Source organism: Felis catus, chromosome B2 (assembly GCF_018350175.1).
Source record: "Felis catus isolate Fca126 chromosome B2, F.catus_Fca126_mat1.0, whole genome shotgun sequence".
NCBI lineage: Eukaryota > Metazoa > Chordata > Mammalia > Carnivora > Felidae > Felis > Felis catus.
The window spans coordinates 30,612,810-30,638,818 of record NC_058372.1 but is presented as its reverse complement, the minus strand read 5'-3'; the positions used below and the strand labels follow the sequence as shown (position 1 = coordinate 30,638,818).

The window sequence follows — 26,009 nt, the reverse complement described above, 5'->3', positions numbered from 1 at the left end:
TCTCCCTTTCTCTCTTTCCCTCCCCTGTTCGCACTCCATCGCTCTCTCAAAAACATTTAAGAAAAATTTTTAATTTAAAAAAAGGGAGGTCACATTAAGGAATCTACTGAAGTCATTGCTTCACTATATACTAATTTGGATGTAAATTAAAAAAAAAATAAAAAACAAAGTTAAAAAAAAGGGAGGTCATTCTGACAAAATATTTTAAAATGAGACAACCGAAATCGAGGTTAAGTAATTTACACTTGGTCACCCAGCTGGCATTTACAGCCCTAGAGTGTGAATCTGCATCTCATTTTTGCCGTTTTGCACACCTCTAAAATAATTTATAACTTAAATAAAAGACTAAGACTCACAGTTCAGAAGTGACAAATTAAGGGCTCTGCACACCTTAAGTGTGAGAGTAAAGAAACGTGAACATCTCTCAACACTGCCTTTAACCCAGAAGTTCTCCCCAAAACCATTTTTGCAGCTCCCATCCCCTTTTCCCCTAAAAAAAGTGTCACCCACAAAAATGGGCAGCTGAAATTTTGTTTTGTAGCACAGATATAATTTAAAACCTACAATTAAGTCTTAAAATAAATAGCCAAAGTCACAGCTCCTCATAGTGTACCTCTCTTCAGAAGTACTGTATTTTTCAGCCTATGAAATTCAGACATTCCAAGAAAGGTCCGCTATCCCCCCTCAAATAAAGATAGACTTGTATTTGTAACATTTTATTTTTCATCATGAAGTATACAAATTGTTTAAAAAAAAAAAAGCCATTCCATGACTTCCGGTGTTTACAAAGCAAAATTGGACAGAGGGTGGCAGTGTTTGCTCATTTTACAGAGGAGGGAAAAAAAGCACCAACTTACTTTCAAGGCAAAAACTCTACTAAAAACACTAGTATATCACAAGGAAATAATAAAGACAAACATTATCAGGTTACAACCTAACTTTAGAACAAATTGAAATAACAAAACTGGAAGTAGGAAAAAATACAGTGTGATAGCAAGGTCCTCAGGTCACCTCGACTTGGAAAGAAATACGAGTCAGGAAGGTAAGGATCCTAATCCACCTCCTCAATGGTGGGGCCTGACCCAGAGCCCCCTCTGGGGGCCTGAGCCCCAAAGCCACCAGCCCCAGGGCCACCCGCCCCCTGGTACAGTCCGCTGATGATGGGGTTACACACCTGCTCCAGCTCCTTCCTCTTGTGCTCAAACTCGTCCTTCTCGGCCAAGGTGTTGGCGTCCAGCCAGGAAATGACCTCCTGGCACTTGTCCAGCACCTTCTTCTTGTCGGCCTCGCTGATCTTCCCCTTGAGACCCTCATCCTCCACGGCACTCTTCATGTTGAAGGCGTACGACTCCAGCGCGTTCTTGGCAGACACCCTCTCGCGCTGCACCTCGTCCTCGGCTTTGTACTTCTCCGCCTCCTGCACCATGCGCTCGATCTCCTCCTTGCTCAGCCGGCCCTTGTCGTTGGTGATGGTGATCTTGTTGGCTTTGCCCGTGCTCTTGTCCGTGGCCGTGACGTTCAGGATGCCATTGGCATCGATGTCGAAGGTCACCTCGATCTGGGGCACTCCCCGTGGGGCCGGGGGGATGCCGCTCAGCTCGAAGCGCCCCAGCAGGTTATTGTCCCGCGTCATGGCCCTCTCACCCTCGTACACCTGGATCAGCACTCCGGGCTGGTTGTCCGAGTAGGTGGTGAAGATCTGCGTCTGCTTGGTGGGGATGGTGGAGTTGCGCTTGATCAGGGCAGTCATCACGCCGCCGGCCGTCTCCAGCCCCAGCGACAGGGGCGCCACGTCCAGCAGCAACAGGTCCTGCACGTTCTCAGACTTGTCCCCCATCAGGATGGCCGCCTGCACCGCCGCCCCGTAGGCCACTGCCTCGTCGGGGTTGATGCTCTTGTTGAGATCGCGCCCGTTGAAGAAGTCTTGCAGCAGTTTCTGCACCTTGGGGATGCGGGTGGAGCCCCCCACCAGGACCAGGTCGTGGATCTGGGCCTTGTCCAGCTTGGCGTCGCGCAGAGCCTTCTCCACCGGCTCCAGGGTGCTCCGGAACAGGTCCGAGCACAGCTCCTCGAACCGCGCCCTCGTGATGGACGTGTAGAAGTCGATGCCCTCGAACAGGGAGTCGATCTCCAGGCTGGCCTGGGTGCTGGACGACAGGGTCCTCTTGGCCCGCTCGCAGGCGGTGCGCAGCCGCCTCACGGCTCGCTTGTTCTGGCTGATGTCCTTCTTGTGCTTCCTCTTGAACTCCTCCACGAAGTGGTTCACCAGCCTGTTGTCAAAGTCCTCCCCACCCAGGTGGGTGTCCCCCGCCGTGGCCTTCACCTCGAAGATGCCGTCGTCGATCGTCAGGATGGACACGTCGAAGGTGCCCCCGCCCAGGTCAAAGATGAGCACGTTGCGCTCCCCCTTGCCCGTCCTGTCCAGGCCGTAGGCGATGGCGGCGGCCGTGGGCTCGTTGATGATCCGCAGCACGTTCAGCCCCGCGATCACCCCCGCGTCCTTGGTGGCCTGCCGCTGCGAGTCGTTGAAGTAGGCCGGCACGGTGATCACCGCGTTGGTCACCGGGTAGCCCAGGTACGCCTCGGCGATCTCCTTCATCTTGGTCAGCACCATGGACGAGATCTCCTCGGGGTAGAACGCCTTGGTCTCCCCCTTGTAGCTCACCTGCACCTTGGGCTTATCTCCGTCGTTGATCACCCGGAAAGGCCAGTGCTTCATATCCGACTGCACCACCGGGTCGCCGAACTTGCGGCCGATCAGCCGCTTCGCGTCGAACACGGTGTTCTGCGGGTTCAGCGCCACCTGGTTCTTGGCCGCATCCCCGATGAGCCGCTCGGTGTCCGTGAAGGCCACGTAGCTGGGGGTGGTGCGGTTGCCCTGGTCGTTGGCGATGATCTCTACCTTGCCGTGCTGGAACACCCCCACGCATGAGTAGGTGGTGCCCAGGTCGATGCCGATGGCTGCGGTTTTAGCCATGTCGGTGTCCTGCTCCCTTGCCCGGCGCTGAGGTTCAGCCTTTGTGAACGTCGGTCGGGAAACGCGACGAGGAACTCGGTCTGTTCCGAAGCTGCAAACTCGAACTTGCGGGGAGCCCGACTCAGCCGGTCTGCGGAAATTGCGCTACCGGTCACCGCCTGAACCCCGAAGGCTTCTCCGCAGGCTTGCTGTTTTTCGGGACGGGGCGGCTCTGTGTTTATAACGCCTCATCGAGCCCCACCTTTTCTGTCCTCAGCCAATCACGGAGCTCTGCGGGGCTGCCAGGCCGGGAATATTCCAGCGGTTTCGCATCGCGTCCTGCCTCCAGGCTTTCTGGGACCAATCAGCGTTCTGGGTGCCGCCCCTCCCAGAACTCTCCAGACTCTTCTCGGCTTCTTGGGAAGGGACTCGAGTCCTAAGGGGAGGGAGGAGAGGAGCTGGGAAGGACGGTTGTTGGCTCCGCCCACCCAGTCTCGGTACCTCCCAGCGATGCTGTCCACAGACTTTGAAATTGACTAGAAAGACTGGCATTTATAATCGCAGGCCAGTGAGAGCCGCCTGGGGTTCAAACTAGTTTTGCGGTTTAAGATTAAGGTTAAGGAATACACGACTCCCAGGGATACCCCAAATACGTAAAGTTCCCAAGTTTCTCGAAGTGGGTGGGGTATGGGCGGGTCAAAGAGACTCTGATTGGACTGTGGCGCTGACGGATAGGGTCGCGTTTAGGCCCGCTGGTGCATTGGTCCAAAGGCCTGAGCTGCCTGAGGATTGCCTTAGCCAGCCGTGGCGTTTTTCCCACTTTCGATTTAAAGTAGAAATGAGAATGAAAGAGATAATGCAATATAGTTTTGACATCGTCTCTAACCTACACGGTTGAAATACCTGGGGATGGGAGAATTTGAATTTTGAAAAGAAAAATACTTAAGTAAACAATTGGTTCTTAAACTGGAGAACGTCCCCAGTGCCCCAGAGGGAACGTGCTGGGTCAAGGGCGGGGGAGGGGGAAGGGGTGTGGCAGGGGAAGGGGTAGGTTAGGGCTGGGATCCGCTGCTCCCCTTCGCTTTGGGCGGGGCTCGGGCCAGAGGAAGAAAAAACTTTCTGTAGGACTTCAGCTGTCTTTAAGACCTTGGGGCTTCTCCATTTCCCTCCTCTATCAAGCTGGGGGGTCTGGGCCACCCCATTCCCAGAGGGTTTGCCTGTTAATTCCCGGTTCATACTCAGACCCCAGAATTCGATCTTCTGCCCTCTGTCGCCCGTAGGCTGGCCCTCCTTTTTAAATGAAATGCAGAGGGAATGAGTCGGCAAGGGAGAGGTGAGGATGTTTAGTCTTTAATAGTATAAGCCACAGCTGGTTGCAGGTGGTCCCTGTTAAGCACACTGGTTGGGATGATGCTGGAAGGTGGGAGGGGTTGGCCGGACCCAGGTTCTACTTACAGCTCCTTTAAAATTTAAGATTATTTGTCATGCATTTAATCCACCCACTTAGTTTTCTATCCTAGATTCTAACTTTCTGCATGTTTTCCTCTCTCCTTTAAATACAAACACATTTGATTATTTTGGCCTTTTTTTACATTTTTTTTTAACATTTATTTATTTTTGAGACAGAGCATGAACGGGGGAGGGGCAGAGAGAGAGGGAGACACAGAATCTGAAGCAGGCTCCAGGCTCCAGGCTCTGAGCCATCAGCCCAGAGCCTGACGCGGGGCTCGAACTCACGGACCGCGAGATCGTGACCTGAGCTGAAGTCGGACGCTCAACCGACTGAGCCACCCAGGTGCCCCCATTTTGGCCTTTTAAAAAAAGTTCTTGGGCACCTGGCTGGCTCAGTTGGTTAAACTTTGGACTTCAGTTCATGTTATGATCTCGTGGTCCTGATTTCCAGCCCCGAGTCAGCACCTGAGCTGTCAGCACAGAGCCCGGACCCTGCTTCAGATTCTGTGCCTTTCTGTCTCTACCCCTCTCCTGCTGACGCGCTCTCTCTCTCTCAAAAATGAATAAATCTAAAAAAAATAAAAAATTCTTTGTGGATATGTAAGACCAGTTGTTGGGCGTGTGAACTGGAAGTGACATTAAATAGTACCAGGTTCACAACCCACCAAAAATTGCTGTACCCACATAGTTGAACACAGAAAACCTAACACAATGAGAGAAAACAGTGTTTTTGTTTGTTTTTATATGAGAAGACAGTTTTTGATGAAGTGAAGGAATCTTGCTTTTGAACATTTTTGCTCAATTGGAATTGCTTCCACAATCCTGTGTGTGTTTGTGCAGGCAAGTGATAACTTTTTTTACATTCAGTTGTGGCTCCCTAATGAGTCACCTCCTAATCTGGTCAAACTGGTCAAACTTACGGAATTTTCCATTTCTTTATGCGATCTCTGGCAACTCCCCAAGCTTCCATTATAGCTGCCCAATGTGTCAACACTTCTAGGGGCCCTTAATCTCACCTCCTCCCTCTGGAAGCTTCCCTGCCATAACCTGCTACTAGCGGCAGTTCTGGATTTATTCCTTCCTTCTTTCCAGATCTGCAGTTTAAACTTTATTGGCTGGAAGCAAAGGACATCACTGTACCCACCGCCTGGCAGGTAGACATGGTGATAGGGGTTCAAATCTTGCTGCTGTTGGCATAGCAGAAAAAGATCCATTACAAATGCTGTTTTCCATGAATCAGAAACCTACACTCTATAGTTGACCTACCTTTTGAGTTAACTCTCTCTCTGTGGACTGGTCTGGAAACCGAAACATCTATATTCCTTTTCATTTCCTGGCAAGGAGAGTGTCTCCTGGATTTTGTCTTTTACACTGGATGCCTTCCAAGGCAAAAACCCAGTCACAGGTTTAACTGGTGTCTAAAGTGACTGTAAGAATCCCAAGAAATTTTCTAGAATTTTACTTTGACTAAGTTTGCAATTAGGTTTTACCGGGTTTAGCATTTGAAAGGATAGAGTATCAGGTTTCCTCAAGCTGGTGGAACTGTCAGGTACTTAACTAAGCGGGGAGTGGGGAGACGGGAGAGGGAGAGCCGAGAACGTTGACTGCTGGCGGCAGGAAGTATGGAGGAGGGGAGCCTTTATCACCCTGAAGCTGCTGTGGGTTCTTTTTTCTTCTCCTTTTTCCCTGCAGTTTCTCAAACTTTACTGTTTTCTCCTCAGTTCTTTCAGTTTTAAAAGATGGTATAACTCTAAGGTTAGCCAGAAAAAAGTAAAAGAGGTAACTGATAGGAAACTTAGAACCAGGCATTTTTAACAAGTCGGTGGCAAAAGCTGCAGTGACCTGGGAAAGCTGCAGATTTCCAGCAGTTTGGAAAAAACTGAGAAATACCCAGGTTTGTATCTGACTCTATTTCCTTGTTCAGGCTGTTTTGTTTTTTGGTTTTTGTTTGTTTGTTTGCTTCTTCCTCTTCTTCCTCCTTCTTCACAAGGAAATGCTTGTAAGTTACCTAAATTACAAAAGTCTCTATCTCTAAAATGGAATCAACAGAATCTATTTTATAGGATGGTAGGCATCAGTGATTAATAAGATAATGCTTCTAAGGCCTTAGTTCTGTGCCTGTGACAGAGTAGTGCTCTAAAATTTGCTCCCTTCTGGCTTCTTAGCTGGGATTCCATACTCAGGTCTGACATCTCAAGTCTTTCCTGTTGAGTTGCCTACAAGGTTGGGGACAACTGCCAGGACAATGGCATTACTTTCAGTTTCCTGGAGAAACTATCTTAAGATTTTCAGGCAGAGGCCATTCAGGCAAACCTTTTCATTTTCAGAGAGGAACACAAAGGATCAGTGGTTCAGTGGCTTGGTCTGGTCACTCAGCTAATTATAGAACAGGGGATTGAACCTACAGGTCCTCATATTTCCCGTTTTGAACTTCTCTCAGGGCTGGCACAGGCATCCTATCCCTTTCATTCTCTGACGAGGAAAACAAATGGCCACAAAAGGGAGTGAAGTGAATGTCAGGGCTCTGACAGAGCACATTAGGGACACCACGGGGCTATGTGACCAGCCAGGGACTCCTCTCTCTGGGCTGCCACTTCTGACTCCTGACCATCCCAACCCCACCACCCACTCCTACCTTTCCCACCCTTCCAGCTCTCCCAGCCCTGCCTCCCCTTCCCTTCATAACAGAAGGTTCCCTCGAAAAGGGGAAAGCAGGGAGCCCTGTTACTATTGCTAGGCTGGGACAGAGTTCACAGAATTTTCTGGAAATTAAATATAGAGAGATGACTAAGCTTGATTTTCTAGGGCGGGAGTTAGCGGGGTTGAGGGTGTGGAGAGACTTGGATGAGGCAGTTTGTTGAGGAGTTTTCCTACGAGTCAGTCTCCGCCCTGGAACCCAGAAAACTCCAGAAAGTTCGGGACAGCGGTGAAAGGGAGCGTGGAGCGCCAGCCGGAGAGGGCGGGGGCGCCAGCCGGCGGGGGCGGGGCCGCAGAGCGCGGAGGCCGCCGCTGGGGCCTAACTGGCGGGGCTGGCCGCAGAATTGCCTGGCCGGTACCGCGGTTTTGTGATTGTTTTTTTCCAAAACGGGGTTAAAGGAGAAAAAAGGCGAGAGCTTCAGAGTATTTCTCACACTAGCTAATTTATGCGACGAAAACACTGGAAAGTCGCGTAACTCCTACAATTAGGCCGGACGAATTGGGTGGCCAGACGCCAGAAGAGAAGGTCCCCACACAGCCCGAGGCGAGCGCACCCGGGGCCTGGCGAGGACGTGCGGCGGAGACGCACCAGGTGGCTTTGCCCTGTCGCCGCCTCACCTTCACCGCCTGCCTCTAGTTCCCCATTTAAAGGCCCTCGGAAGTGATTCTCGTCTTCTGGACACCTTCTTCCCCCTGCCTCAATGCTTCCCGGTTGTGCCCGATCTTCCGATCCTTGACTGGGCCCGACAGGGATGGTGGGGCGGGTTGGGTTCACCCCGATGTCCGGAATTCCCTGTGCGGCCCGACCCCTTAGGCTTTCTGTGAGCGGCTCGAGGAAAGGGGCAGGACTGGTGGTATTGATCTGTCCCAGTGCAGCGGATTCCCAAGAGGTGATCCAAGGGGACGTATTTAGGATTTCAATTAGACTGAAAGTTGATGTCAGGTACTGTTTCTTATCTCTACTATAAGGATCATCCTCTCACCTAAAATAACCCCATTTGTACCGAAAGCCCATGTTCCTGCCCTCTTCTCTCATATGTAAAAAAGGTTTTTTTGTTGTTTTGGTATCTTTTTCATTTTTGATGACAGAATCCTGTTAAATACGAGAAATGACAGTATGTATGTTGCTAATAAAGCAGTCTTAGGCCCAAAGGTGTATTACGGAAAGTACTAGATTTTTAAAATTCTTTCCTCACCCACAGTTCTTTTTCCTCAATGTACCTCCCCTACTCCCAAGTTTCTTCTGTTACCCAAAACACAAATTTCTTCAGCAATGACACTGCATTCTCTTTTTTTTTTTTTTTTTTTTTTTTTTTTTTAGTTTTGAGAGAGCGAGAAAATTCCAATCACACTCCCCTCTGTCAGCCTGTCAGCACAGAGCCTGACTCTGGGCTCGAACCCAACAAACTGTGAGATCATGACCCAAGCTGAAATCAAGAGACAGACGCTCAACCCACTAAGCCACCCAGGTGCTCTGACATTCTCTTTACTTTATTTAAATCTACAATTTCATCAGCCTTAACTCCTTGCCTTTACAAAGTGATTATTTCAGTCTGTGCAAAGGTATGCAGGCAACAACGTCTTATATTGATTTCTTAATAAAGCACCTACTTAGTAACTTGACTAGCCATAGGAGCTTACTTTGTCCAGGGTTATTTCTAGAGATTTCCCTAAACTCTTATCAAAGTTGTTTGGTAGTTCCTTCCCAATCTCCACCGGTTTCCAATCTGCCCTGCCTATCCCCTGCACCTCTCCACCAAATAGTGGTAGTGGCTGCTGAAGAGTCACTGTACTATCTGCAAATGACAGTCACTGCAGCTCTAAGGGGCAGATGAGGTCCTGTAGCAAATGCGTATCCTCATCAAAATTGATTTACACTATGGCTAGAGTCCACAGCCCTACAGCTCAACTCTCCTGAAGGTTAAAAGTGCCTTTATAATATGGTCTAGAAGCCTAAGCATCTTGTAGATTTCCATTTCCATACTTCCAGGGCAAGGTCTACCATGTATGTGTCATTCTCATAACTGATTTTCTTCAAAGGCTATTATTTACTAAAAGGTTTGATGGGCTTTGAAGAACACAGAAAATGCTTTTATGGGGTCACCTGGGTGGCTCAGTCTGTTAAGCATTAGACTGGATTTCGGCTCAGGTCATGATCTCAAGGTTCATGAGTTTAAGCCCCACATTGGGCTCCGACCTTATAGCAATGAGCTTGTTTGGGATTCTTTCTCTTTCTCTCTCTTGCTCTCATTCTCTCTCAAAATAAATAAAACTTTAAAAAACAAAAAAGAAAATGCTTTTATGGAATGTAGAGTGAGACCTTTTCTTTGTTTTTTGTTGCAGTGAAATTCACAAAACATAAAAACCATTTTAAAGTGCACCATTCAGGGGCACCTGGGTGGCTCAGTCGGTAGAATGTCCAACCTGAGCTTAGGTCATGATCTTACTGTGGGTTCAAGTTCCATGTCAGGCTTTCTGCTGATAGCTCAGAGCCTGCTTCGTTCGGATTCTGTCTCAATTCTCTCTGCCCCTCCCCTGCTCACACACTCTCTCAAAAATAAACACTGAAAAAAAGTTAAGTGCACAATTCAGGGGTGCTTGCAATTATCTCCACCTACCCCCTCTATCTTGTTCTAAAACAACTTTGTAACCCCCAGGTGCAATCGATTTTTTTTTTTTTTTAATTTTTTTTTCAACGTTTATTTATTTTTGGGACAGAGAGAGACAGAGCATGAACGGGGGAGGGGCAGAGAGAGAGGGAGACACAGAATCGGAAGCAGGCTCCAGGCTCCGAGCCATCAGCCCAGAGCCTGACGCGGGGCTCGAACTCCCGGACCGCGAGATCGTGACCTGGTTGAAGTCGGACGCTTAACCGACTGCGCCACCCAGGCGCCCCGCAATCGATTTTTAAAAGGGTTCACTTATCAAGAGAATTGTGGGCAGGCATTTTCTAACAAGGAAATTGTGGGGGGAATTATTTCTAGAATGCTAGCAGTTGGGATATGAAGCATCTCAAAGGGAAGGTAGTGTGTGGGAAGGAGGCCTGTAGTAAGTCTTCTTAGTACAGGGATGCAGGGTCCTTCCTCTTCCAAGTTAACAAATACTAAACCTTTGTTATCAATCCTATTGTTTCTCTGATAGAATTGTTTAGAATTGCACAAAATAAAAGCAAATGGGTAGTGACTGAGAAACCTAGGTTAGAAATAACCCAGAACCAGGCATGTAAAAGACAAAAGCCCTGTGGACTTGGGACAGCCTGGCAACAACTGAGGAAACCGGAGCTGGAATCCAGGTTTAACACCTTTGCTGAACTGGAATTTTTTTTTTTAATGTTTATTTATTTTTGAGACAGAGACAGAGCATGAACAGGGGAGGGGCAGAGAGAGAGAGGGAGACACAGAATCTGAAACAGGCTCCAGGTTCTGAGCTGTCAGCACAGAGCCCGATGAGGGGCTCCAACCCACAAACTGTGAGATCATGACTTGAGCCAAAGTCACATGCTTAACCAACTGAGCCACCTAGGTGCCCCGTGAACTGGAAATTTTTTTAACCAGTGAAGTAATTTCAGTTAAATCAGTAACTTAAATCTCCCTGTTATGTTCACCTGTGCAAGTCAAACACTACCTAAACTTGGTGTGGTGGAATGAGAATTAATAAACACATAGCCCCAAAACGGTGCCTGGTACCTAAGGGCACTGAACTACTGGGTCCTTCTCTTGGGGCACCAAACTCAAGGACAAACTGCTTGAAGATACCGGATACTTAAAATGTAAATAACCAAAGCCAGAAATGTGACATTTCTATCTAAGTAACCTCTCGGAAATGAGAAGTAAAGGCTGAGGCACCAGGCAAAACAAACAAAAAAACCCTTTCATTTTAACACATGAGAACTAGAGATCAGGGTGGCATATGCATAACTGGGCAAGCCAGTGCCTGAACTCACATTTCCTCACTACCAATTTAGGACTCACCTGTTCTTTCATGCTGAAACCAGATTATATATCATTGCTCTGACATATCAGGTGTACTTACAGGAACAGGCAGACATGGCCTTACTCCCTAACTGCCTCTCCTTTTTGTCAGCTTCTCCAGTAACATCCCCATTCCCCCCTCTTTTGAGGCCACCCTTACATAAGGTCAACCCCCTCACCAACTTGACACCACTATGTCAGTAGCCTGTAATTTTTTCTGCATCCACAGACCCAATCCACTCATACCAAGCATTTGTTTCAACTCTCCCAAGGAGAGTTCTTTCGCTTGAAAGAAATAGATCACAAGGCAATATACAGACGTACTTCTCCAGATCCCTGACCTTTATCTAAGATACAAATTACCATTCAACTTTAGACTAACAAGACAACCTATGCAAATTATTCTAACCTCAAAATAAAACACAGAAACAGTCAAGAAAATCAAATTATTGAGTTTATTTACTCTACAGAAAACAGTTAAAACAACAAAACAAAAAGGCCTAAGTTTGGGATGAATATTACAAAAAAGAAAATGCACAAAAGATGGCAGTATAAATTCTTGCTAGGTTTAGACTCTACAAAAAAAAAAAAAAAAAAGGAACTTCATCATTTCACCAAAGGAGACAGTCGAAACTTGGCAAACAAGTTGCAAAGTTGAGAGGTGATGAAATGCAGATATATGAGGCAATACAAAAGGCATGAATCCCAACCGTCTCCTCAACAAACACGAGCAATCTGGGGAAGAACTCCTAATCCACCTCCTCAATGGTGGGGCCTGACCCAGAGCCCCCTCTGGGGGCCTGAGCCCCAAAGCCACCAGCCCCAGGGCCACCCGCCCCCTGGTACAGTCCGCTGATGATGGGGTTACACACCTGCTCCAGCTCCTTCCTCTTGTGCTCAAACTCGTCCTTCTCGGCCAAGGTGTTGGCGTCCAGCCAGGAAATGACCTCCTGGCACTTGTCCAGCACCTTCTTCTTGTCGGCCTCGCTGATCTTCCCCTTGAGACCCTCATCCTCCACGGCACTCTTCATGTTGAAGGCGTACGACTCCAGCGCGTTCTTGGCAGACACCCTCTCGCGCTGCACCTCGTCCTCGGCTTTGTACTTCTCCGCCTCCTGCACCATGCGCTCGATCTCCTCCTTGCTCAGCCGGCCCTTGTCGTTGGTGATGGTGATCTTGTTGGCTTTGCCCGTGCTCTTGTCCGTGGCCGTGACGTTCAGGATGCCATTGGCATCGATGTCGAAGGTCACCTCGATCTGGGGCACTCCCCGTGGGGCCGGGGGGATGCCGCTCAGCTCGAAGCGCCCCAGCAGGTTATTGTCCCGCGTCATGGCCCTCTCACCCTCGTACACCTGGATCAGCACTCCGGGCTGGTTGTCCGAGTAGGTGGTGAAGATCTGCGTCTGCTTGGTGGGGATGGTGGAGTTGCGCTTGATCAGGGCAGTCATCACGCCGCCGGCCGTCTCCAGCCCCAGCGACAGGGGCGCCACGTCCAGCAGCAACAGGTCCTGCACGTTCTCAGACTTGTCCCCCATCAGGATGGCCGCCTGCACCGCCGCCCCGTAGGCCACTGCCTCGTCGGGGTTGATGCTCTTGTTGAGATCGCGCCCGTTGAAGAAGTCTTGCAGCAGTTTCTGCACCTTGGGGATGCGGGTGGAGCCCCCCACCAGGACCAGGTCGTGGATCTGGGCTTTGTCCAGCTTGGCGTCGCGCAGAGCCTTCTCCACCGGCTCCAGGGTGCTCCGGAACAGGTCCGAGCACAGCTCCTCGAACCGCGCCCTCGTGATGGACGTGTAGAAGTCGATGCCCTCGAACAGGGAGTCGATCTCCAGGCTGGCCTGGGTGCTGGACGACAGGGTCCTCTTGGCCCGCTCGCAGGCGGTGCGCAGCCGCCTCACGGCTCGCTTGTTCTGGCTGATGTCCTTCTTGTGCTTCCTCTTGAACTCCTCCACGAAGTGGTTCACCAGCCTGTTGTCAAAGTCCTCCCCACCCAGGTGGGTGTCCCCCGCCGTGGCCTTCACCTCGAAGATGCCGTCGTCGATCGTCAGGATGGACACGTCGAAGGTGCCCCCGCCCAGGTCAAAGATGAGCACGTTGCGCTCCCCCTTGCCCGTCCTGTCCAGGCCGTAGGCGATGGCGGCGGCCGTGGGCTCGTTGATGATCCGCAGCACGTTCAGCCCCGCGATCACCCCCGCGTCCTTGGTGGCCTGCCGCTGCGAGTCGTTGAAGTAGGCCGGCACGGTGATCACCGCGTTGGTCACCGGGTAGCCCAGGTACGCCTCGGCGATCTCCTTCATCTTGGTCAGCACCATGGACGAGATCTCCTCGGGGTAGAACGCCTTGGTCTCCCCCTTGTAGCTCACCTGCACCTTGGGCTTATCTCCGTCGTTGATCACCCGGAAAGGCCAGTGCTTCATATCCGACTGCACCACCGGGTCGCCGAACTTGCGGCCGATCAGCCGCTTCGCGTCGAACACGGTGTTCTGCGGGTTCAGCGCCACCTGGTTCTTGGCCGCATCCCCGATGAGCCGCTCGGTGTCCGTGAAGGCCACGTAGCTGGGGGTGGTGCGGTTGCCCTGGTCGTTGGCGATGATCTCTACCTTGCCGTGCTGGAACACCCCCACGCATGAGTAGGTGGTGCCCAGGTCGATGCCGATGGCTGCGGTTTTAGCCATGTCGGTGTCCTGCTCCCTTACCCGGCGCTGAGGTTCAGCCTTCGTGAGCGTCGGTCGGGATACGCGACGAGGAACTCGGTCTGTTCCGAAGCTGCAAACTCGAACTTGCGGGGAGCCCGACTCAGCCGGTCTGTGGAAATTGCGCTAGCGGTCACCGCCTGAACCCCGAAGGCTTCTCCGCAGGCTTGCTGTTTTTCGGGACGGGGCGGCTCTGTGTTTATAACGCCTCATCGAGCCCCACCTTTTCTGTCCTCAGCCAATCACGGAGCTCTGCGGGGCTGCCAGGCCGGGAATATTCTAGCGGTTTCGCATCGCGTCCTGCCTCCAGGCTTTCTGGGACCAATCAGCGTTCTGGGTGCCGCCCCTCCCAGAACTCTCCAGACTCTTCTGGGGCTTGCTGGGCTTGCAAAGCTTCGAGGAGGGCGGGGGTCGGCGCGAGGAGGTGGGAGGGGCTGGCAGGGCCGGAGGCAGGGCGGGGGTGGGTATGTTGACGCTGGCTCCCCAGACGCGTTACAATGGGGGTGCTGCCTCTGACCTCATGGGCTATTTAGGAATCGGGATGGTAGGGGATGGTAGGTCCGGAGTCCGCTCAAAGTTGTAGGGCGGGGCGGGTGGGGGGTGGGGGAACACCGGCTGCGCCGTTTGGATGTTAAAGGAGCCCCCACGCACAGGGGCTCCGCAGTTGGAACATTATTAAACTGGATCGAAGGCGGCGGGACAATAGGTGAGCCAGGAGGGCTCTGATTGAAATGGAATGACAATAGGCAAGACTAGTAGATCCATGTTTGAGAAAGTGCTGGAAAGTTCTGTAGTTTCAATCTATGGGGTGCATTGACTAATCAGGGAAGGGGGAATCCTTTGGTAAGGAGTCAAGGTGGGTGGGATTTGTCAGAGCTGCTGGAAAGAAGTGGAGGAGCTGATCTGTTAATGTCTTCAGATAGTTTTATTCCAGAGAAGATTGGAGAGATTGCTTGTCACGCTCTATCTCGTCTGAGAAAGTTTGTGAGGGTTAGATTAGGTTCCTAGTAGCCATTTTCAGACTAGCCCAATAGTATGCCAACTAATGCCTAATGGAGGGTAAAGGAGTTGTGGAAGGTAGCTAAACCGAAAGATGGAGATTAATGTCTGGTGAAGGGACCAGAACATAAGATAATCTTAGTTCAGCAGGAGACAGTTACAATCTCAGAATAAAATATCACAGATAAAGAAACAGGACAATGAAGTTAACACTGTGAAAATTAAACAGAATATATGCCAACTGTCCTCCCTCTTACTTCCAATTCGCTAAGAATACTTTAGTCCAAAAAGCACTCTCCGTGAGAGAAGAGACTGGAATACTTGTACACTAGCAATAAACTTGTTCATGGAGTTTATGACAGCACTATTCACAATAGCCATAAGGTAGAAGCAGGCCAAGTGTCCAAGGAAGGAATGAATATACAAAATGTGCCCCATATATAATGCCCCTATATGTATATAATTAATATTATTCAGGCTTAAGTAAACTCTGACACATGCTGTAACACATACTTGAACTTTTGAGGATATCTTGCTAAGTGAAAAAAAAACTAGTTACAAAAAGAAACTACTGTATAATTGTATTATTGTGAAGAACTAGAGTAATCAAATTCATAGAGACAGAAAATAGAATAGTTGTTGTCAGGGGCTGGAGAGAGAAGGGGAATGGAGGTTTGTTTAGTGAATATAGAATTTCAGTTTTGAAAGATAAGATTTTTGGAGGTTGTTTGGCCAGCAATGTGAATGAACTTACTGCTAAACAGTACACTTAAAAAATGGTTAGGATGGTAAATTTCACATTATGTGTATTTTAGTACAACGGAAAGTAATAAGGGCGCCTGGATGGCTCACTCCATTGAGCATCCAACTCTTTTTTCAGCTCAAGTCATGATCTCAGGATTGTGGGATCAATCCTGTGTTGAGTTCCATGCTGAACGTGAATCCTGTTTAAGATTCTCTCTCTGTTCCTCTGCCCCTCTCCCTTGCTCGTTCGTGTTCTCCATCTCTGTCTCTCTAAATTAAAAAAAGTAATAAAGTAAAAGAAAAAAAAAAGCACTCTGCCAAAACTTTATCTCATTTTTTTCTTCTCAGGCCTGGGAAGACCATGGCTGCTGCTAAGGGAATGGCCATTGGCATCGACCTGGGCACCACCTACTCATGCGTGGGGGTGTTCCAGCACGGTAAGGTAGAGATCATTGCCAACGACCAGGGCAACCGCACCACCCCCAGCTATGTGGCCTTCACTGACACGGAACGGCTCATTGGGGATGCGGCCAAGAACCAGGTAGCAATGAATCCCCAGAACACTGTCTTTGACGCCAAACGTCTGATTGGCAGGAAATTTAATGATCCTGTAGTGCAGGCAGATATGAAACACTGGCCTTTTCAAGTAATCAATGAAGGAGGCAAGCCCAAGGTAACAGTGTCCTACAAAGGGGAGAAAAAAGCTTTCTATCCTGAGGAAATCTCTTCTATGGTACTGACAAAGATGAAGGAGACTGCTGAGGCCTTTTTGGGCCACCCTGTCACCAATGCTGTGATAACTGTGCCAGCTTATTTCAATGATTCTCAGCGTCAAGCCACCAAGGATGCAGGTGTGATTGCGGGTCTCAATGTGCTAAGAATTATCAATGAACCCACAGCTGCTGCCATTGCATATGGCTTAGATAAAGCAGGTCAGGGAGAGCGACATGTCTTGATCTTTGACCTGGGTGGAGGAACATTTGATGTGTCCATCCTGACGATAGATGATGGAATCTTTGAAGTAAAGGCCACAGCTGGGGACACCCACCTTGGTGGAGAGGACTTTGACAACAGGCTTGTGAGCCACTTTGTGGAGGAATTCAAGAGGAAGTACAAGAAGGACATCATCCAGAACAAGCGAGCCGTGAGGCGGCTGCGCACCGCCTGCGAGCGGGCCAAGAGGACCCTGTCGTCCAGCACCCAGGCCAACTTGGAAATTGATTCACTTTATGAAGGTGTCGACTTCTACACGTCCATCACCAGAGCCCGATTTGAAGAGTTGTGTGCAGACCTGTTTAGAGGCACGTTGGAACCTGTGGAGAAGGCTCTTCAGGATGCCAAGATGGATAAGGCTAAGATCCATGACATTGTTTTAGTAGGGGGCTCCACCCGCATCCCTAAAGTTCAGAGGCTGCTACAGGACTACTTTAATGGTCATGATCTCAATAAGAGCATCAATCCAGATGAGGCAGTGGCCTATGGGGCTGCTGTACAGGCAGCCATTTTGATGGGGGACAAATCTGAAAAGGTACAGGACCTGCTTTTGCTGGATGTGGCTCCCTTGTCCCTAGGGTTGGAAACAGCCGGGGGTGTGATGACTGTCCTGATCAAGCGCAACTCTACCATCCCCACCAAGCAGACGCAGATCTTCACCACCTATTCAGATAACCAGCCAGGGGTATTGATCCAGGTGTATGAGGGCGAGAGGGCCATGACCCGAGACAACAACCTGCTGGGGCGCTTTGACCTGACTGGAATCCCTCCTGCACCCAGGGGAGTGCCTCAGATTGAAGTGACCTTTGACATCGATGCCAACGGTATTCTCAATGTAACAGCCATGGACAAGAGCACGGGCAAGGCCAACAAGATCACCATCACCAACGACAAGGGCCGGCTGAGCAAGGAGGAGATTGAACGCATGGTCCTGGATGCTGAGAAGTACAAAGCTGAGGATGAGGTCCAAAGAGAGAAAATCACTGCAAAAAATGCCTTAGAATCTTATGCTTTTAACATGAAGAGTGCTGTGAGTGATGAGGGCTTGAAGGGCAAGATTAGTGAGTCTGATAAAAAGAAAATACTGGATAAATGCAATGAGGTCCTTTCGTGGCTGGAGGCCAATCAACTGGCTGAGAAAGAAGAGTTTGATCACAAGAGAAAGGAATTGGAGCAGGTGTGTAACCCAGTCATCACCAAACTCTACCAGGGAGGATGCGCTGGGCCTACCTGTGGGACAGGGTATACTCCTGGAAGGGCTGCCACAGGCCCCACCATCGAAGAAGTAGATTAATCTTATCTGGAGCTGGAGGGCTCTAGGGTGCCTCTAAGGTGAATTTTGTTCCCCTCATCTTCAAACATTGTTATGATTCTTGAATTGACTGGACCTGAACCTGTTACCATCCCTTTCAGATTCTGACAAAAGAGTCTTGTATACCACCTTTTCACTTCACAATCCCTGTTTCTGACTCTTAGGAAAACTAGGCCCCTCTTTGAGCCATTTGATGAATTTGAATGTCTGTTATTTATTTCCAACCTTCCCAACTTTCTTCTTCCTGTGTGGATGGTTATTTGTCACTCAGTAAATTTGTTCCTAAAACAAAAATTTTTTCTGGTATCTTTATTTTTTTTATTTTTTTACCTTTTTAAAGTTTATTTTTATTTTTTAAAATATATTTAAGTGCATTTAGGTCATCTTTACCTCCAACGTGAAGCTTGAACTCATGACCCCAGGATGAAGAGTCACATGTTCTTCCTGCTGAGCTAGATAGGTGCCCCTCTTCTGGTATCTTTAGACTGTTACTGTACCTTGAAAATAGGAAAAGAAGAATCAATGAAGAGAGAGAGTGTGTGGTCTGATTGTGAGCTCATTGTGAATCATTAAACTGGTAAGTGGAAAGTATTTGAATTTTCATGAGCTAATTGTTTTAAGCAGGAAAATAGCTTTTCGTAAAGTTTATTTATTTATTCACTCTGAGAGTGAGCGACCACAGGGAGAGGCAGAGAGAGAGAGAGAAGAGAAGAGAGAGAATCCCAAGTAGGCTCCACACTGTGCCATTAGCGCAGAGCCTTATGCAGGGTGCGAACCCAGGAACTGTGAGATCATGACTTGAGCTGAAATCAAGAGTCAGATGCTTAACCAACTGAGACACCCAGGCGTCCCTGAAGCAGGAAAATAACTTTTGATCATCAGCCTCCTTTAGCTCCAGGTAGAGCAGTTGCTATGCTTGTACTCAGTGATAGAGTGGTTTAGGTGCTTAGGGTTCAGCTGGGGGGCGGGGGGTGGGGACAAACTTCTGCTTGATATCCTTATGATACTTATAGTGGGGTCAGAAGATCCAAGATCTGTGTATTCAGAGTCGATTATTACATCTTTTACATTCAGAAAACATTTCTACAACAAGTGCTGACAAATGGGTACTTTCGTGCAAGATGAGAAATGGAGGATTTGTAGTCTTATTGAAAAATATTTTCACCTATTGTGTCATATCCCATATTTATAAAAACCCTTGGGGACAGGAGCATAGAAGTATGTGTCACAGCACTTGTGTCCCTTTGTGTTTTAAGTGAAATGTTACAATGGGAATTTCTAGCCCTGAGCAAGTTTCTGTTTGGTTTTACTCAGTCCTTTACAGGCAAAAGGGTCTGAGAAATATGGACTGAGATTGGGTCCTTGGGAGAAATATGTTACTGGGAGCCTTTGATAGAATCAAGGAGTGCTCAGGCTCCTGATTTCGGGGGTTCTGCACCATGTTATTTTCTAAACTTTTTATCGAAGTGTGACAGATATAGAAAAGTGTACAGATCAGGAGTTTTCGCAAATTCCTCCACAGTTGTCAGCAGAATGTAAGGTGTGAGCAGTCGTGATGGCACTGTCAGTGAAAAAAACCTCTAAGAGGCGGTGTACCTCTTCAAACAGCTGGGGCCCGCGCCTGCGTGTTTGGAAGCCCGCCACTCGGGAGGAAGTGGAAAGGCAGGAAGACCCGCCCCTTTCCCGGCTCAAGCGCCCCCTCGGCTCTTCCCTGTTAGCGCTCCCGGCGGTGCTACCCTGCCGCGTGCCGTAGTGCTTGCTCGGAGTTTCCTCCGAGCTTCTCGTGGCGCCTGCGCGACCCCGCCCATTCCCACGCGCGGGCTAGCGTCTCGGTTGCCGTCCGGCCCCAGTCCCGCGGTTCCCGGTTCTCGCTTTCCCGGCCCGGCCGGCAGCGGCTTGAGCACCATGGTAGGTACCGTGACGTCACAAGGGGGCGCCCGGGCGGAGCGCGGGCGTGCCGGCGGATAGTAGTCGGGGTGGCGTCTAGGCTTTGACCCGCGGGGTCGGAGTTGGGCCCAGGGGTCTTGCCTCCATCCTTAGTTCTCACGCCTCAAATTCTGGGGTGCGGGGGAAGACACCTGGGAGCAAATGGGGATTTTCCTTCTTTTCTTTCTTTCTTTTTTTTTTTTAAACTTAAGAGGGAAACAAAACAAACGCGGGAGAGAGTTGGAAACAAGGGGAGGGAAAAAGCGAGACCTCAGGAGGCTTTGGGAGGGTGCGAATGGGATGCTTTGTACAATTCTGTTCACTAGGGCGAGTGGGCAGGGCCCCAGGAGTGGTGGGGGATTGAGAGACGCACCCGGAGAGCCCGAGGAGTGCAGGGCAGAGCGTCTCTCTGGGGCTTTCAGTCAGGGGCTCAGTGAAGGGTGCAGAATCATTTGCGCTTCAGGTGGTCGTCCCTATCAGTATTCTTTCCTGTGAAGTTTTGAGAACTTGCCAGAGATGTGGTGGGGATCCCAATACCAGTATTTGGGGATACTGGCAAAGGAGCACTCCTCCCTACTGTGTGCCTTCCCATATGATGGTTTTCCCCCTCTCGCCCAATAGCTCTTCTATTCCTTTTTCAAGTCCCTCGTGGGCAAGGATGTGGTCGTGGAACTCAAGAATGACCTGAGGTAGGTACCCATTCTGTAGGAGGCGAAGATATGCAGGGCTCTGGAACCTCTTTGACAAGTATTTGAGGGCTGGGCACAGTGGGAGAGCTACAGAAGAAATAAATGACCAGTGCCTTAACTTTAAAGTACTAGAAAGAGGGCAGCGCAGGCATCAATAACATTTTTTCCTTCTTTGCGAAACGAACATAGTTTTGGTTTTTTCTGACTAAATCATAGACTCCTTTGACCCAGCTTACAGAAATGTACGAATCAGTGCCACAGGTAAAGATGTATGTGCAAAGAGGTTTGTGGTTTTACTTTCAATAGCCCCAAATTGGAAACAAATAGCTGGTTACAGGGAATGGGTTGATTGAGTTGTGGTACTTCCATATTATACAGCTGTCACAGAGGAATATGATGCATTGATATGGAGAGCTGTTGCAGAATACTATATATGGCACAATCTTCCTTTTGTTAAAGAAAATGTAAAGGGTAAGCCAAAGACCAATGCAATCCCTTATGTCTATGCTGCTTTTACATCCTCTACCCCCTTGTATCATTAGTTCCTAATTACTGTTCAGGACTTGGAGTAAATGCTGTATCCTTGGAGACACTTTTTCCTGGTCCGTCTAGCCATATAAAGTCTGTCATATAGTCTAATTTTCTTCCTAGTGGGTGCTTCTCAAATTGTGGTTTCATCGAAATGTTTATGGTTTATGTCCTGTCCTTCCTACAGGGCCAGAACCTCAGCTCACCATTGTGTATCTAGCATAGGCTTGGTATATAGTAGGTGCTTAATCGCTGTGTGCCGAAAGAAAGAAAAATAGTTAACATTTGAGAACCTTCTATCAACTAAGCACTATTCTGAATACTTTGTATGTATGAATTTATTTAATTCTCATAACATGTCCATATGACATACACTATTGTTGCCGTCTTACACATGAGGAAACTGAAGCATAGACATACATGTTAAGAAACTTGCTCAAGTCTACACAGTTAGTGAATGACACAGTCAGAACTAAAGTCCAGTTCTGTCTGGTGTGTGCACACGTGCGTGCACGCTCCCTTAAATTAAAAACAGAGCAAGACAAATACCATATGATTTCACTCATATGTAGAATTTAAGAAACAAAACAAATGAACATAGGCGGTGGGAAAGAGGCAAACCAGAAAATAGATTCTTAACTATAGAGAATAAATTGAGGATCACTGGAGGGGAGGTGGGCAGGGAGTGGACTAGATGAGTGAGGGATATTAAGGAGGACACTTGTGATGAACACTGTGTGTTGTATGTAAGTGCTGAGCCACTAAATTCCACACCTGAAACTAATATTACACTATATGTTAACTAGAGTTTAAATAAAAACTTGAAAAAAAGGGTCATATTCTTTATGCAGTTGTGAAACTTGCTTTTCATCTGACAGTATGTTGTGGATATTTTCCATGTCAATAAAGTTGATCTTTAACATTCTTAATGTCTGTATGGCATTTTTATTCGCTGGCTGGAACTACTTTAACCGACTTTGCTGTTGCACATTTAGGCTGTTTCCAGTCCCTTGTTTTTATAAATCATGCTGCCCTGGACATCCTCATGCATGCATCTTTGTTCCCATCTCTTTCTTTAGGAAAAAAAATCCTTTGAATGAAGTGTACATTTAAAGTATCATTACTTATTACCTGACTCTCCTTTAGAAACTTTATTTTTTTAACTTTATTTTCCAAGTTTTTATTTAAATTCCAGCTAACATACAGTGTAATATTCGCTTCAGGTGTAGAATTTAGTGATTCATCACTTAACATACAACCAGTGCTCATCACAAGTGCCCTCCTTAATACCCAACTTTTTTTTTTTAATATTTATTTATTTTGGGGAGAGCACAAGCAGGGGAGGCGCAGAGAGAGGGGGACAGAGGATCCAAAGCAGCCTCTGTGCTGACAGGCTGACAGCAGCAAGCCTGATGTGGGGCTTGAGCTCACGAACTGCGAGATCGTGACCTGAGCCGAAGTCAGACGTTCAACCAACTGAACACCCCAGGTGCCCCTCAAATTTTTTTAAGATTTTATTTTTAAGTGATCTCTACACCCAGTGTGGGACTCAACCCCACAACCCCAAGGTCAAGAGTCACACGCTCTACTGAGACAGCCAAGCGTCCCTCTTTTAGAAACTTTGAATCAGTGTATTCCCCACTCCCAACAATACCTTCCATGTTTCTTCGTGAGGTAATTTCTTAGTTGGGGAAATGTTGATGTCGTAAGGAATGATGAAGAGAGGGACTTGCCTTTATTTATTTTTAAGATTTTATTTTTTAAAGTAGTCTCTACACCCAATGTGGGGCTTGAATTCATAACTTCGAGATCAAGAGTTGCGTGCTCTTCCGATTGAGTGAGCTAGGCACCCTTGACTTGCCTTTTAGATCAGAGATTCCCATTTATGGCACTAGTGATGCATATGGTATTGATGGTATACAGGTTGGGGCCATATAGAGAGACAAGTGTGGAAGCCAAAACCACCCTAGGCAATCCTGTGAGATGATTTGTTTTTGGTTTTCCTCTTCTCTCCTTCCTGGGTCTTCTACATGGCAATAATATGTCCCATGCCCTATGACAGGGACTTACAAGATTTGAAAGTAGTCCATTGGGTTGGGGGAAGAGCTTGTTTCTCTCATGCTTGATGTCATACTATTTTTCTGCCAGATACTGTTAAAGGACTGAATGAAATGACACCACCTTACACAATTCCTGAAAGTTACTTCGCTGTTGCAGATGGTAGTAGGGTGCCCTCAAAGGTGTTTCAGCAGCCAGGGATGTGGGGAAGCCACCACTGAGGCAGTATGTCTCTGGATTTCAGAGACTTAGAATTTAACAAAAATTGGGGTCCACAGAGAACTGCCAATTTATTTTTGGCAAGGACATTTCTAAAATTACCATTTATTATAATCATTTTTATTAAAAATTTTTGTTCATACCAGAAAGTAAGGGCAATTAAAGAGTTATTCTTAGGGAAGAATATTGGTAATCTTTAGCACACTACATACACACTCAACACACGCTATATTAATTGTGTTTTGTTTTTAATGTGTATTTTTGAGAGAAAGGCAGAGCGTGAACAGGAGAGGGGCAGAGAGAGAGTGAGACACAGAATCTGAAGCAACCTCCAGGCTTTGAGCTGTCAGCACAGAGCCCGACTCGGGGCTCCAACTCACAAGCAGTGAGATCGTGAGCTGAAGTCAGACGCTTAACTGACCGAGCCACCCAGGCGCCCCAACCTGTGTTTCTTTTGTCACAGACTTAAGAAACCTTTGAGCACACATCAGTGTTTGAGAACCACAGTCCTAAGGAACATAGAATTGTGATGACATGCGGGGCGGCCAGGATGGAAGCTGACCTGGATTGAGGTGTAATTAGACCTTGGTTTGTAGAAGTCAAATTGGAAAGAGAATTATGGAAATGTTAGAAAAATGTCATCAAATGATGGGGACATGGGTCATGGAGGATGGTGAAGTACTACTCAGGATTTGAGGTTGTAAGACTGTTGAAGCCATTGACAGAAATTAAAGAGGTTGGGAAAGAGAGGTAGCATGACTTGGAGTACTGGTGTTCTGATAGCATTCCTCATTTACATTTCAGAGGGCCCAGGGATTGAGGAAGGGACAGGACATCCCTGTGCCTGCATCAAGAACAATGTTAAGCTATTTTGTCTACTTTACCTATGGGGCTCTGGTTCCAAGGCAAGAAATGTTTGAAAATAGCTGATGGTTTGGGGAATCAGACCTGGACTCAAGTCCCCGTTTGTCCTAAACTTGGGCACCTTACACAATCTCTGAGTCCCTAGAGGGTAATGGCTATCTTGCAAAGTGGCTAGAAAGACTGCAAATATGTGGAATACAGGTCTAGTGCATGACAGTTGTTTAATGGTAGCTGTTAAGTGAGTTGGTTTGGGGGCGCCTGGGTGGCTCAGTCGGTTAAGTGCCAACTTTGGCTCAGGTCATGATCTTGCAGTTTGTGAGTTCCAGCTCCATGTCGGGCTCTGTGCTGACAGCTTGGAGCCTAGACCCTTTTTCGGATTCTGTGTCTCCCTCTCTGTCTGCTCCTCCCCTGCTCACACTCTCTCTCTCTCAAAAATAAAAAAAAAAATTTAAAAAGTGAGTTGGTTCTAGGAGAGGAGACATGAGATCTAAAATAACACATTGCATGGGTACCTGGGTGGCTCAGTCGATTAAGTGTCTGACTTTGGCTCAGGTCATGATTCCACAGTTCATGAATTCAAGCTTCGAGTCAGGCTCTGTGCTGACAGCTCAAAGCCTGGAGCTTGCTTCAGATTATGTGTCTTCCTCTCTCTCTGCCCCTCCCCCGCTCATGCGCTCACGCTCTCTCTCTCTCAAAAATAAATAAACATTTAAAAACTAAATAAGTAAAATAACATATTGCAGTAAAAGCATTGTCTTTCTTGCTCCTGGGTTTAGGAATGCCCCCTTTTGGTTCTGCGTTTTCTGGCTTCCTTAAGTCCTTGACTTCCCCCAACCATGTTCTTATCCATGCTCTGAAGACATCTCTGTTTATTTTGGTTTAAACTGATTTGGTTCTCTCCTCCATCTCCCCCAACAGCATCTGTGGAACCCTCCATTCTGTGGATCAGGTGAGATATCGTAGGAGCCTAGAATCGGGTCTTGGGGAAGGAGACGGGAGAGTTTTGGTGCTGGGTACTTGCATGTTTTCTCTAGAGCTGATGATGCTATTCATCTTCTTTTCTTAGTATCTCAACATCAAACTAACTGACATCAGTGTCACAGACCCTGAGAAATACCCTCACATGGTGAGTTGGCGATGGTGAAGAGGAAACAGAAGCAGCATGCTCCCGGGTGGATAGCAGATATTTTTAAGGGTGTTTTCACATTTGTCTATCTTGGTCTAGTTATCAGTGAAGAACTGCTTCATCCGGGGCTCAGTGGTCCGCTATGTGCAGTTGCCGGCAGATGAGGTCGACACACAGTTGCTACAGGACGCAGCAAGGAAGGAGGCCCTGCAGCAGAAACAGTGATGGTTCCTTCTCCTCCCTGTCCCTCTTCTGTTGGTGACCTTTAACCTCAAGTCCCAGCCAGGACCCCTCCCTCCCCATATTGAGGATTTTTTGTCTTTTTTTTTTTTAAATAGTGGAGCCTTTTTTTTTTCCCTATTATTTCAGCGATGAGTGGATGAGAGGAAATAGTGTGGAGCAGCTCTCCTCTGTTGAGGAGGGGAGGATAAGTAGGCTGGGGAACTGCAAAGTCTGCCTTGTCCTCAGCATCTGTCCTTCTCACTCCTTCCCTGGAGTGGGAAGAATCTCCTAGATTCTGGTGGAAGAATCTCCTAGATTTCTCCAGGGCACCATGTGATTCGTTTTGGGGATGGAAGGAATCTGTCCCGCATCGGGAATAAACTTATGATGCACATTTGAGTTCTAGTTCTGTGTGTGTTTGGGGAAGGAGCCTGGAGGGTGGGAAAGGGATGTTGCATTCATCCAAGCCCTGCTACTCTCATCACCTCAGCCAAGAATCCAGCCCAACTTCCCAGCATTGCCTAACCCCTCTTCTTGGCGTAAACCATATAATACCTCAC

The 26,009-nt window shown here is 48.1% G+C and overlaps 3 protein-coding genes across 4 annotated transcripts; 2 read left to right on the top strand and 1 right to left on the bottom strand.

Moving 5' to 3' along the window:
• Positions 1–700: 700 nt before the first annotated feature.
• On the bottom strand, positions 701–13,958 carry LOC105260573 (heat shock 70 kDa protein 1). Its single transcript, XM_019830386.3, has 2 exons — positions 11,835–13,958; positions 701–1,060 (listed from the first exon to the last, which is right to left on the bottom strand). The coding sequence occupies exons 1-2, from the start codon at positions 13,749–13,751 to the stop codon at positions 1,052–1,054; spliced, it is 1,926 nt and encodes a 641-aa protein (XP_019685945.2). The 5' UTR covers positions 13,752–13,958; the 3' UTR covers positions 701–1,051.
• A 302-nt stretch (positions 13,959–14,260) lies between these two features.
• LOC101091022 (heat shock 70 kDa protein 1-like) lies at positions 14,261–18,111 on the top strand. Of its 2 annotated transcripts, none has more exons than XM_011282307.4 (2): positions 14,261–14,323; positions 15,861–18,111. In XM_011282307.4, the coding sequence occupies exon 2, from the start codon at positions 15,874–15,876 to the stop codon at positions 17,797–17,799; it is 1,926 nt and encodes a 641-aa protein (XP_011280609.1). In that variant the 5' UTR covers positions 14,261–14,323; positions 15,861–15,873; the 3' UTR covers positions 17,800–18,111. The 2 variants fall into 2 exon arrangements, with proteins under 2 accessions (XP_011280609.1, XP_003985991.1); XM_003985942.5 differs by lacking the exon at positions 14,261–14,323 and adding an exon at positions 14,340–14,475.
• Positions 18,112–18,919: 808 nt separating this feature from the next.
• Positions 18,920–25,843, top strand: LSM2 (LSM2 homolog, U6 small nuclear RNA and mRNA degradation associated). Its single transcript, XM_023254709.2, has 6 exons — positions 18,920–18,923; positions 19,403–19,725; positions 20,365–20,432; positions 25,020–25,050; positions 25,168–25,227; positions 25,327–25,843. The coding sequence occupies exons 1-6, from the start codon at positions 18,920–18,922 to the stop codon at positions 25,450–25,452; spliced, it is 612 nt and encodes a 203-aa protein (XP_023110477.2). The 3' UTR covers positions 25,453–25,843.
• The last annotated feature ends 166 nt before the right edge of the window (positions 25,844–26,009 follow it).